Here is a 14,112-nt window from a genome sequence, read left to right as displayed (position 1 = left end):
ATCCCTCACCTTATCTTGTAACGGGGTGGCGCCCTTAAGATTAATTAGATGATGCAACACACAAAGAACGAGATAATAAACACTTATGGATGCACTACACTACGTGTATTATTCTAAATTGTATGTACCTCTTTCCTCCAGCAATCACCACAATTGTATAAGATGGAAAGTAATAAATACAAAATAAAATCTAGATAATGTGATCCTACGTAAGAGAATGGATAATGCAATAAATTGGTTTTCAACAATTAACTAACTAATATTTTTGGATTTTTCAAATATTAATTTTTTTGGATTTTTTAATAATAAAAGTGAGAAAGAAAAATACAATTGAGAGGTGATACGGAATACCGAAAAGCGCTTTCAAAAATTTCGAAAGCGATGGTGATGCCTACTAGCGATGTTCTTGTCCAAGCTTTCCTCCGCTTCACGATTCCCTAAAAAAAATAAAGAGAAAACAAAAAAAACTATTCTGAAGAATTAAATATCAAGGAGTGAAAATTAATAATAGTCCACGGCAGCGGCGCCAAAAACTTGATGTGTAAAATAACTGCAAGTGCACAACGGTTAATTATAGCAAATACAGGTCGATCCACAGAGACGATGAATTTTCAAAATCCTAACAATTTAAATTAGGCGAACTAGACAATAAGATTTGAGAGGAGTTTGAATTAACCTAATTAGCAAATAGATCAAATAATATGGAAAATCTAGGAATCTGAATCCGTTAATCAATCACAATTAATAAAAACTCGCCCTAAAATCAATTTTCTTTTCTTCACAAATAAAATTTAATTAACGAGACAAACATATACTATGAAACTTGTTATCTAACAATAACCCATCAAAACTTCATGGAGCAAGTGTAAGTTATGAAAAATAAATCCGGTAACAATAATATATCAAAATCACATTGTCAATTAAATAATTAAGCACAAAAAAAAATCATGAGAATCAAATAATAGGAATGAGAAGATATCAAAGCAATTAAATTAAATTCATCTTCATCTTAGGAAAGAAATTTAGCTACACATGATAAAAAGATGAACACAATAAATAACTGTAACGCCCTCCAGACCCGGGGTATAAGTCTGGGGGTTACTAGCTAATCATCAAACCTGTACAATCTGATTAACAAATAATAAAGAAATGAATCTAAACCCCTTTAACACTAACCAGGATCTTTTTAGGTTGAAGTATGAAAACAAGAACCACTAACTACTTTATTACCAACTGAATTCAAAGTCTTACAAACTCTCTTTATTACAAACCATTATCTAACCAGTTTTAAACTAAGTTCATCTTTTATTTAAACACACACACTATCTATCTACATTCCACCTGTTCAGGCAACTCAAAGCTTTCTTCCTGGATTGGGATCAATACATTGGGTATGAAAGGATCCCGAGGCTTGACCCATTTCTTTACCACTCGAGTCCTGATAGGTTTCACATTCCTTCTTAACTGAAATAATAAGGTGAATAATAACAAAAAAGGGGTGAGCCAAAAATTGCTCAACAAGTCCACAAAATATAAACAGTGTTTAAGTAGTTTAAATAAAACGGTAACCTGGGTATATCTTTAAAGATATAACCCCGCGAGAGTAGGAAGAAGGCCATTACTGGCGAGTGCAAAGGAACTAAATTGGACACAAGTTCGCATATATACCCTGCTGATCAGCCAGGATACAATGCAGATCTATATCTCACTATATAGATCCCATCGGGAACCCATGCACTACGGCCCATCTCAAGGATCCGGTTATGTCCGGTCCTTAGGATTAAGTAAACTTAATCCCCAAAAGTATCACTATCCAGTCCATGGAATAGCAACCGGAATAATCGGTATGCTTTGATGTACTCTAATCACCAGAATATATCAATATTTGTGAGTAACAATTGGAATATGAACAATGAATTCAAATGAAAAGGAGAAATCAAGAATCGAAATGAAATATGAACAGGAATCAAAAGAGTGCAAGGGAGATCAGAATCTGAAGAAATATCATTATTCTGAAATTAGAATAGGGGAGAAACTTACCTTTTGCGCGACTTACTGTAATTATGTCACCTTTGTCTATCACCGACTCAGCCTGCCTTGTTGGCTTAGCTTCTGTTAGAGAAAGAGAATGATTTAAACATCTCGTACTTCAATTGCGTCTCAAACGGACTTCATATCGTTCCTAGTGTCTACCCATGCGCTTGTGACCGACTCATATATCATATATGAACAATCAAGACTCGATTAACCACATAATACACATAAGCACATAATCATTTTTTAACTAAAATTATTTTTAGAATCAAAACTAACTCGTTGTTTACTCGACTGATCATTATCTGACTCGTTTCCTATTTTTCCGGAATTTTTCGGAATCGTCTCGGTACGCGATTCGACTGATAATCAAGAAAATAACAAGGTCAACTAATTCCTAGAATAAATTAGGTCTTAATATTATTTTTAATGAAAAGAATTCATTTTTCTGAGCCAAAGGGCTTTGTTTCGCTCGAATTGGACTAACGGCCTATTTAATATCAATTAAACACTGATAATTCAATTTATTATTCAATGTAAATAATTATTACAATTTTTTTAAACCCTAAAATAATTTTTAAATAATTATTTAATAAAAATCAAAATTAAAAATGATTTTTCTATAATTTTTGGAATTAAAATGAATTTATTATGATTTATTGAAAATTATTTGATTAATTATCAAAATAATTAATTATTTTTAAATAATTAATAAATAATAAATAAATAAATAATAAATAAGAAAATAATTAAATCTGATTTTTAGAAAATATTTCAGAATTATTTATAATATAAATCAATTAATTAAGTAATTAATTAATTAATTTATAAAATAAATAAATCTAATTTTTAAAATTAATAAAATAAAATATAAATTAAAAATCCAGAAACATTTGTCAGAAATCAAATTCTGACAAAATTGGATCAAAACCGGGTTTTAAATCGGGCTTGAAGTCGGGTAAATGGGTCACCAAGAACCCAGATTCCGTTGGTTTTTCCAGTCACCGGAAAATTATCCGGCCAGATTAATTCAGGCCAATACATGGATGGTTTGGAATGTTTTTGAGTGGGTTTCTACTCAGCATCAAAACAGCAACTTCAGGCTGCCATCAACCACCACACACGATCCCTGAGTCGTGTTTTCCAGCCAAAACCCCAAAAACTCCGGCTAACATTTGCAGATTCCGACGAAGTCAATTTCTGGCCAAACTACGAATCGTTTGTGCTCGTTTTTACATGGAATCGATTGCAAATTAAGTTCTAAGAACATATCAACTATCAACACAAGTTAACAACCCCTGAAACAGGATTTCGGTCACCACCAACCTAAAATTCCGGCCAAAATACCAACTTTTGATTTTGTAAACGAAACTTAACGTTCTATAGTGCAAATCAAAGCTAAGAACACATACAATCTAACCCCTAACATATCAAAAACCAAATATTCACAGAAATCATCGAGTTGTAATTTAAAAATTCGGTATAAACCCTAATAATCAAACTTTGCTAAGGAATCGTTTGATCAATTAAACACCATGAATCGACTGCAAATCATCTCAGGAAGCTATAACAATCATCAAAACATTATAATAACCCTAAAATCAAAAAGCCCCAATTCGAACATAAACCCTAGAAATCGAAAATCAAAAACTATGGATTAAAACTTGAAATTGATGCTAGAAACAGAAAGAACAGATCAAAACTTCAATTTCAGTAATTGAATCACTTGATTTGATGAAGAAATCAGCTAGAAATCACGGTTTGATTCTTCGACCCGACTTGGTTTTTCCCGACCCGGTTTGCAGAAAATTTGTGAATTTTCTGATTTTTAATTACTTAATTAATTATAATTAAATAAAAATTAGGCTATTAATAGTAGTAAAATTAATACTCCTAAATAAAATTTAGGCCCTAATTCTACATCTTTTAAAATTAATAAGTACCTAATATTATAATTTTTTAGTATTAAAATTTAATTTATAAATATTTTATATTTGCAATATATATGCCAAAATTTCCCAAAAATTGTGAATAATGCAAAAATGCAAAGAAATGGTATAAATAAAGGTCCTATAATTTTATAAAAATAAAAATGTGAGTTTTGTGGGGGTTCTAACACTCAATGGGGCCCGGAAAAGTCATTTTTCACAAAACGAGAAAATTTATAAAATGTCTGGATGTTCAGAATAATGCGATGGTAAAAGCCGTTTGATGAAAAATAAGACCCATTATTTTATTTGAAATACCTGCTTTTAAATCATGGTTCGGGTCGTAAAACTTTTGAGATGAAAGCTATGAATGTAAAATAAAATATCTGAAAAATATCTTAAAAAACCGGAACAATACAGAATACACGTAACACATAGCAATTTAGGGTTTGACAGATAATTACACATAAATGACACATTAATACACATAATTTATTATAAATATGATATAACACAGACGTAATTTTCCCAAACATTACAATAACTAATTGGGTGTCTTGGGTGTTGGTTCGGTTTTTTCAAATACAAGAGAGGAGACCCATATATATAGGAAAATATGAGGGTTTGGGTCTTGGAATACAAGTAGGATTCTTAAAATAAATCCTTCTTCTACAATAAATATTCTATTTATCTTCCAATATCATTGACTTGTAGAATAGTCCACCTCCTTCCTTATTTGCACCTTTTCCGACTCAAATTCTGCTTTAATTATTTTCCTACAAAATAAAGTAAAACAATTTATTTATTAATAACATTACAAAAACGGACATAAAATAGGCATTAATAATATGCAATAATATGGACCTATCAGTACACATGCAAATATTTAGGCTTTTCTGCCGTTTTTGTGAAAAACAAATCAGAAATGTTTAGTTACAAACTTGAGAGAGTTTTGAAAAAGATACAAGAAAGTGCTCTCCTTCTCCTATTGCCCGATCTGTAATGATGAAGCTGAAATGATGAAGCATATGATTTTAGGATGTCAGTAGACTTGTCCGGTATGGTTTTCTAGTTCTCTGGCCGTAAATCGCTTTTTCCTTCTACTCACACGATTATTCAGTGGCTATCTTCACTACTCTCGTTAGTTAAATCAAATAGTGATATGTTGCATATTCTCTAAAGTTTTGCTTATATAAATTGGTCTATTTGGATAACAAGAAATAAATTTGTTTTTAACCATTGTTCATCTTACTCGCTGTCCGTTATTCAATCTAGTTCTCAAGCTCAGTTAGAATTCTCATCTTTGTTGGAAATGTCATGCATCGAGTCTCGTTTCTCTATTAACAATTCTTCATCGCAATGAATTCCTCCCTTTGCATCTTTGGTAGGTATAATTATGATGGTGCTTTTAATTGAGACAATGCAATAATTGGCGTGAGTGGGAAAGATTCCTGTAGTTCATGGTAGTGGATGTCGTGTTAAGGCATCAAATGCGCTTCAAGCTGAACTTCTGGCATTCACGAGGTTTGCTTAGATCAACTCCAATGAAGGGTGTGAAAAGGGGTGTCAACGCCACGTGTCTTGACGTAACTTGGCACCCTTATAAGCACTACATTGGAATTGAGGGATGTCATTGGGGTGCCAAATAAGTTGGCATGATCCCATAAAGTGGGTATCAACTTCATTTGTAGTATCAATGGTGTATAAAATATTATTTTTCTAATTCATTTGTAATCCCAGTGATATATAAAATATCATTTCTCTAATAAATTTTATTATGCATTTTTTTATTGAATTAGTGAAGTTGATATTTTAGGATGTCAAATATTGGAGTGTTATTTGAAAAAAAGGTGTTCAAGATTATATGAAAGAGAGAAAATATAAAATATGATATTTTTAATTATGTTGGAAAGTTGACATCCCTTGAAGGAGGGTGTCAACCATCGGATATGCTTTTACTTATCAGTTATCAGCCATCACAACATATATTCATGCTATTATTGAATCAGATTATGAAGTTGTTATTGACCTTTTAACGGCTGAACTGAATGCACCTTGGCATAGTGTAATTCTAGTTGAAGATATCAAATTTATAGCTCTTCAATATGGTAGCACTTTCTCATTCATGCCTCGTTCTTGTAATGGTGTGACGCATTGGATAGCACAACAAGCCTCTTTCAATCTTCTGCCTACTAATTGGGTTTCTCAACCTCCCGATGCTTTATCCTCTGTCTCGAGGAGTGATCTCTGTTTCAGGTTTCCGTTTTGGCTCTTCCAGTTTCTTTCCTTAAAAAAATATACTTAAAGCAAAAATATTAGAAGTTTGTTGGTCGGCTTTCTGTTACTGCCACATCATCTTTCGGTACACCTGTGATACTTGGCGCTCAGAATCAGAGGATGGGCTCTGTACGCAGTCAGAGGTTGAATCTAAGTTGGTTCATTGCAATACAGTCTGATTCTCGCTAGGAAAATTTAGGAAAAATACATACTTTGAATAAAAGATCCAAAATAGGTTGACTAACTTTGAGTAAATTATAAATAGTCATCCGTGTTAAATGATGGCGTACATGTTGGCCAAAAGAGTTTTGTGCATTATGATATTTGCCAAATTGGGTGTAAACGAATAATTACCAATGACAGGCACGCCTTAATTTTCTTCAACTAATGGAGGAATTACTTCCTTGAATTAGATCCATCATCACCTTTAAAAAGGCTTCTGCACAAAGTTTTGCAACATCAAATATTTGCCCCTTGTTTGCCATAATACTGCGCCAAGCTCAGGCGGGCTAAAATGGGTCTAACCAGGGAATTTAAGCTCAAAACTACAATCATTGTAGCTTTAGCTATCTCTTCAATTATAGTTGAAGCCAAACCATTCCCTGGTTTCCTAGATAGCCTGCCTATCAAATTAGCTTCTAGCAGCAACGCAGCTGCAGCCGGAGCTGCTACCACGCCTGTTGCACCCGAAGGTGGTGCAGTTTTTTCTATAACCAACTATGGGGCAAAATCTGATGGAAAATCTGATAGTACAATGGTAAATTAATGAGGAAAACGCGCACGATAGTTTAATTATATGACCTCTCTTTTTTCTTCTTATGAGATCTATTTACCTGCACTTTAAAGAATTAATGGTGTTCATTATGTGATTGTAAATTTATTCTTATGCTGCATAATTTAACAATAAGTTACTATGTTCAAGCACTATGTCACATGAACCCAAAGCATTCTCAGGTAGGTTGAGGGCATGCAATTTAATCCCCCTAACATAAAATTATTTGTCAACCTGATGCATTAAAATTAATAAAATCATTTGAATCTTGATCCCACTAATGGAGTCCGTGGTTGAGAATTAATGTTTAAGTTAAATCACACACTGCCTGCAAAATATAATTCTCATGGATCTTGCTTATATATGTGGGCTTGCAGTCATTTCAAAAGGCATGGAGGGATGCATGCCACTCAAACGGACCAGCAACAGTTCTTGTCCCGGCTGGAACATTTATGACAGGAGAAATTATATTCACCGGACCATGCACTGCTGCACCAATTACATTCCTGGTTCAAGGAACCATGTTAGGGACTGCTGACGTGAGTATGTACTCGCAAAATCAGTGGATTTCTATTGAACGCGTGAACAATGTCATTGTTACTGGCTCTGGAACTCTTGACGGCCAAGGGGCATCAGCATGGAAACTCAAGGATAATAGCTTTGGTGGTGGTGTCAGGCTTCCTGATGTAAGTGATAATTAACTCTAATTTTATCACTACCTTTTAAAAATATTTTTAAGAATATATCAGCTTATGAAAAGAATTGATCATTCATTTACATCTGTTTCATGTGGGTTCATAGGCACTTGTATTTTTCCAATCAAATAACTCAGTGGCGCAAAACTTCAACATGGTAAATAGCAAAGGCTTCCACATCAAGGTGCTTCAAAGTGACAATGTTATTGTTCAAAATGTGACGATAACTGCTCCAGGAGATAGTCCAAATACCGACGGCGTCCATATAAGTCGTTCTCAAAACATAACTGTTGCAGATTCTAAAATTGGAACCGGAGATGATTGTGTTTCTATTGGTGCCGGGAACACCAACATTACTGTCATAAGAGTCGTATGCGGGCCTGGACATGGACTTAGGTAATGCTGCAGGCATACTAAAGATGTAGTGTTCTTCTTCTATAATTTTATACTACATGTAACTTCCTCTTTTCACTTATTATGTTTCTGTTTTTGTGTTAAGTGTTGGAAGCCTTGGCAAATGGAAAGATGAGACCGACTTGAGAGGAGTTACTATCACTAATTGTACATTAACAAATACAACAAATGGGGCTAGGATCAAAAGCTATCGCCAGTCACCTTCGCTATCCGCTTCTGGCATCGTATTTGATAATATAGTAATGAATGGTGTGTTCAATCCCATCATCATAGACCAAAACTATGCCTCAAGTCATTTGAAACAGGTAACTAAATTTCAAAAATCCTAGTAGTCCCAAACATCACCAGGCGCAGGCAGTAACAATAACAATAATAAATACTTTGGATTGATATTACAGGGATCGAATGTAAAGCTTTCCGACATTCACTTCAGGAACATAAAAGGTACCTCTCTTTCACCTGTTGCAGTAACTCTAAACTGCAGTGATGCATTTCCCTGTCAAGGGGTAGAGTTAGTGGACATTGATCTCTCGTACACAGGCGCTCCTTCTAAGGTTGGTTTGGCTGTTACATCAGCCTGTCAAAATGTTAAGCCAACATTCACCGGTAAAATGAATCCGGCTGCTTGTCCAGCAAAATAAATATTCATCAGTAATTGTGTTATGTTTATATCATCAGACACTGACCGACGAAAGTGTGCTTTTGGAGTTGCACTAGGAAGCACCGTTGTCGGAGGTTTTTTCTTTTTATGTAAACATAACATTTATTCATGATGAAAAACTATGTACCCTTCTGCTATCAATCTCTTTTTTTTTTTGAAATTGTATAGTCATTTTGTGCATATGAATGCACACGGGGTCGCCTATCATTATCAGGAAAGTTATCATCTATAACATCATTCAGGAAAATTTTTGTAATAATCTTTGGGGCCTCTAGCATTTTCCTTTCAAATAATTAAACATTAAAGTATATGCAGGACACTGATGCAAGTCCAAAAGAAAAGTTGTACAGATATCACAAAGTACTACTGCATTTGTCCACATTATAAATCAAATGATTAAAATTCAACAAGAACAGGTTTTGTCACATTGTACTTTCGATTGATTGTGCGGTGATCAAAAAGGAATAAATTGAACGGACCCTTTGCTCTAATTTTTGATGTCATAGAATCCAATGACATGTTTTAACTTTCTTAAAATTGACCATAAAGCTTAGATAAAACAGAATTAGATGCTGAGAAACCCAAGTTAGGAATTTAAATATACGGTGGAAACTAGAAACCCAGGTTGTTTAAATGCTAATGGCCGGGCTAAGTGATCAGCCTTTACGCTCTACAACTCCAGAAAATGATGCTACAAAAGTCGAGAAATGGTGCCAAATCAATTCTGGTCGTTCTAAATGGTTTCAAGGTTTCAAAAGAAAAGAATGGACATGCTCCTCTGCTATGGGCGTTGCATGATGCAGGCTTGGTAGAAAAAGATGAAGTTCTTGTTCTCGCAGTTTTTAATTTACAAGAACAAACTACATCTCCAGATACTGGTAGCGTTTGCTGTCTTCCGAGAGAAAACAAAAGTTGTCAATCACCAGCTATTGATCACCTCAACTTTTTGAAACAAGAAATTAATTCGAAAATTCAGACGTTTACCGATATCTTCAAGGCCTATCACGAGGAATGCAAAAATAATGGTGTAAGTCTTACTATTCTTGAATGTGATAATTTCTGTAATCGTTGTGATTCTCGGTGGCATTTGCAGTATTGATGTATATTTGTTTGTGTGTGTGTGTGTGAGGCTTGTAACAGACAACTTTGAAATATCTATCAAGTCCATTGACGCTTTGTTCAGGTCAAATTTATATTGAAGATTGCTGTGGATTACCAACCAAAGTCTATAATTATAAATGAGGCAAACTGCGCTGGAGCTAAATCGATAGTTATGGATAGGTCTCTTTCTTGATCAAATAGACATTTTTATTTAGGCATTAACAGAAATACTCAAGAATGAAAGGCTTGTTTTTAATGTTATAATGCAGGTCTTTTGCAGATGACAATAGATTCCAGTTGAACGAAATTAATTGTATCACTTTAGTGTCCTTGGTGTTGGTAAGTGATGGCGTGGGACTTGTGTTGCACGATTGTCTGCCACCAAAGCCTAAATTGACCGAAGATCCAATTAGTTATCGTACATTGCCACACCTTGTTTTTGACGACCAGCCTTTCAAGTCATCATCCGATCAGGCAAGTACAAGCACCCAAGTTGAAAATCTGATGCGGACAGAGACTGAAAGCTGTCTATCTAGCGTATTAGCAGGTGCTACCTCCAAAGAAATTGCTAAGGTTAACGAGGCACTGGGAATGGGATTTCCTTTGCAATTAAGCTCATGGGTAGCAATTTTGGATATAACAAGTGACTTTAAGGATATTAATGATAAAGACCAGAGTAAAGATTTCCAAATGTTCCGAGGTCATATACCCATTCATGAATCTGATGCTTTAGTGAAAACATTTAGCAGTAACTTAAGTAGCATACTTGATGCTGAAAAGATGATAGCAGTGTCTATGCATCATAAAAATATATTAGGGATGATTGGTTACCATCAGACAGCAAGTGCTATATCTCTAGCTTTCCCCTTTACAACAAAAGGGACACTGGAAAGATTCCTGTATGGTGAGTAGTTATCACACTCTTGGTTCAGCAACGCAATTCATTTATTTTTGGCCGAAATTATTCACAGTAATTAGATAGGTATTACAATTTATTTCGTCTATCCTTCTTGTATTGATGCAGGTGCACGAGGGAAACAATGGCGGTTGACATTTAATGATAAACTGAAGATAGCTACTGGCATCAGCCAAGCTCTAAATTACATGCATGAAGAGTGTCCCCAAGGTCCAGTAGTTCATGGTGACCTGAAGATGTCCAATATATATTTAAGGTCTGATTTACAACCACAGGTAAAAGAGAAATTGGCATACAAATGCTATTTGGAATCATTTTAAACTACGTAGCTACTGTGCTTCATTACTCCATATTTCATACCACAATGTTGTTACAGATCACTGGTTTTGGCCATGCGAGATGGCTGCAGGAAGACCAATCATCATCAACATTCTACCACAGGTTTGCAATAAAAATGTTGAAACACAATAAAATAATAAATCATCTACTTTTGAACTAATAGACGTTTTATATGCAAGGTGTTAATACATTTCTAGATAAAAACAACATTTTATGCAAGAATTTGTGTACACCGCTGAACCAAATTCATAAATTCTGCAATATAGCTGCTTGGGCAGGAATCAGTTAGATCCGGAAATGGTGAAGATATTAAAGGCAGACATTCTTTCTTTTGGTATCTTGATAATGAGATTGTTCTGCAGAAAATCCATCCCACAAGATAACAGAGTCTTGATCAAATGGGTTAGTGTATAATCTTTTCTTGCAACCTTTAGTACATATACTTTCTCGTTTTGCAAATAAATGCAAAGGTCGGAGGTGGAACCTATGCACGAGTTAATTTTTGCCCAACATTCGTGTGTGATGTACAATTACAGGCTCAACCGTTGTTGTCGAGCCATGCATATCATGAAATGTTGGATGACGATGAGGAGTATCCTGACATGTATGGGATGTTGAGGGTTATGTATGTTGCTGCACAATGCATAAAGGATCGGCACACTTCAAGACCCTCCATGAGTAAGGTTGGTTAACTCTGACAATTAGCTTTCCAAACTCATATTTTTTTTCCTTTCATAGTATTTTGAATTGATGTCATTTTTCTAATAGACATTTACAATTTGTTCATTGTAGATTGTGTCTTATCTAAAAGGGGAGACATCTTTCACTGCTGAAGCATCACCAATGTTGTCCGATAGTAGCAGTCCAAGTAAAGATTTAAGGAGCATGAGCCCAGTTATTAGATGCTGATACAAATAAATAAGATTATAATCGTCATTCTTATCCATCCTACATTAATCTGAAATACCAAGTTTAGCAGAACATGTTTTACTACCTTTCCCGAGTCCATAGCTTGGACCGATGGCAGGAAGATTATTGGAATTTTAAAAAAAAGTTTTATTACATTCTGACCCTTAAAGTTTCACCGAAAATATAGAGGAACCCTCAAAATACAAAAATTTATCTCCGTGCCCCTAAATATGGCTTTTGTATGTATTTGCCCTATTTCCTATATCAGAGACAAAATTATTATATTGGTGATCAGGCAGAGGGGTAATATCAAAATTTATGTATTAATATGTACAAATATGCATATTTCAAGACCGGTATTTTTTTTCATTTATCAAGATAAAAACAACTGATGCTAAAAACTAATTAACTAAGATATGCACTATCATTAGCTAAATTAGCTACATTTACTTCAATATTGATAGAGTTTGTTGCAAGGCTTCAAAACCTTTGTTTTATTCGAGAAGCTTAGCGAGAAGAAAAAATTTACATATCCTTCATTACGTGATTATATTTGTTGAGTAGGTAACAGGTAACATGATTTATGTTCTTTCTTAATTATCACTCAAGTCTGTCTCATCCTTTTGGTGAAGTTGTCTCAAAAAGACGGCTAGACTGGATTTAAATTGGTTCAGCTTGTGCTTCTTGGTGTATCACAATTGATACAATTAATATATTTCCTGCACACATATGATTTCAATGGTTGTAATTATCAACTTGCATGATTCTTCTAGTTTGTCGAGAGTATGGTTGCTATTGGAATGGAGAAGAGGCAAGATGTAGGTAATAAGTTATAAGTACCATGATTTTTGTTTGTTGTGGATATGTTTGTGATAGATGTTTATCTTTCTTATAGCGTAGGATACTAAAACATATGAAGGATTGCTTTATAAACACACAATTTTTGTGTAACTGAATCCCTCTATGTTAATTTTACTTCACTTTCCCCATATAAAGATCCTATGTTTTTTCAGTGGAACGTTCAGTGACAGATTCATTGGTAACTTCAATTGATACATATACCTAAAAATACCTACGATCTATTATTTTGGTCTCGTCTATAAGTATCTGTCAAGGATGTGCGTTCAAGTTATATGGTCTCGGATATAAATATTTATCAGCGATAAGTTATACGGTCTTGGCTATAAGTTATACGGTCAAACATGAGTACTGGAGATGAAGAATTAAGATATTATAACCTAAGACTGTTAGGAATATGTGTATCAGTTTGATGATAAGTTAAACAAAACACTTAAATAGAAATCTAGTGATTGTAGCCTCAACGGATAAGACCATCTTGGCTATCCGTTGAAGGAGTAGCTTTACTTAGCAATAAGTTTAGTATTGTAGCACATTTCATTCTCTGGTTTCAAGTTGTAATTCTTAGATGTTGTAGGAAATTATCAGTCATGTTGACTACTAATGGATATGCAAATAGGAGGGCTAATTGTAAATATTTCATGCCTTGTAATTTTGTATAAGTGAAGAAGTATCAACTGATATTGAAGACCTTCAACGGATAAGAAACAAAGCTTCAACGGATGTCTCTAATGCTTCAACGGATAATATCCATCAACGGATAAGTGCTTCAACGGATAAAGACTTCAACTGATAATGCATCAACGGATAAAGGTTCAACGGATAAAGCCTCAACGGATAAGGCATTAACGGATGAAAGCTTCAACGAATGCTTAGTTCATTAGCAGTTGATAGTGACAATTCATAAGCTGACAGAGGCACATGGGTTGACAGAGACAAACTGGAATGTGGAAGCCTCTAGGAGGAATCAAGAAAATGCAGCATTCCCATTCTGATGCAAACAAGAAAGTATTCAAAGATTCACAGATTATCCTAGATTGCATTGGATAGAGAAATGAAGAAGAAACATGTGAAGAATCCTTTCAATTGTATTTTACAGTTTTGTCTTCACTTGTAAACTTGGTGTTATATAAACCAACTAGCAGCTAGTAATTAGAAGTGATTTTTTCCTGAGCTGTTTAGAAATATCAAGAGAGAAAATCATCTAG

The 14,112-nt window shown here is 34.3% G+C and overlaps 2 protein-coding genes across 3 annotated transcripts; both read left to right on the top strand.

The window, feature by feature from the left end:
* The first annotated feature begins 6,696 nt into the window (after positions 1-6,696).
* On the top strand, positions 6,697-8,922 carry LOC141708609 (exopolygalacturonase-like). The gene is made up of 5 exons (XM_074512319.1): positions 6,697-6,996; positions 7,389-7,697; positions 7,813-8,102; positions 8,206-8,425; positions 8,519-8,922. Exons 1-5 carry the CDS (start codon positions 6,754-6,756, stop codon positions 8,759-8,761), a joined length of 1,305 nt encoding a protein of 434 aa, XP_074368420.1. The 5' UTR covers positions 6,697-6,753; the 3' UTR covers positions 8,762-8,922.
* A 138-nt stretch (positions 8,923-9,060) lies between these two features.
* On the top strand, positions 9,061-13,639 carry LOC141708608 (putative serine/threonine-protein kinase PBL23). 2 transcript variants are annotated; one of them, XM_074512316.1, is made up of 8 exons: positions 9,061-9,808; positions 9,965-10,062; positions 10,152-10,786; positions 10,907-11,073; positions 11,175-11,239; positions 11,404-11,539; positions 11,674-11,820; positions 11,930-13,639. In XM_074512316.1, the coding sequence occupies exons 1-8, from the start codon at positions 9,467-9,469 to the stop codon at positions 12,044-12,046; spliced, it is 1,707 nt and encodes a 568-aa protein (XP_074368417.1). In that variant the 5' UTR covers positions 9,061-9,466; the 3' UTR covers positions 12,047-13,639. The 2 variants fall into 2 exon arrangements, with proteins under 2 accessions (XP_074368417.1, XP_074368419.1); XM_074512318.1 differs by having other exon boundaries at positions 9,688-9,808; positions 9,922-10,062.
* The last annotated feature ends 473 nt before the right edge of the window (positions 13,640-14,112 follow it).

Source organism: Apium graveolens, chromosome 2, assembly GCF_009905375.1.
Source record: "Apium graveolens cultivar Ventura chromosome 2, ASM990537v1, whole genome shotgun sequence".
NCBI classification, from domain to species: Eukaryota; Viridiplantae; Streptophyta; class Magnoliopsida; order Apiales; family Apiaceae; genus Apium; species Apium graveolens.
This window is presented reverse-complemented; position numbering and strand designations above follow the sequence as displayed.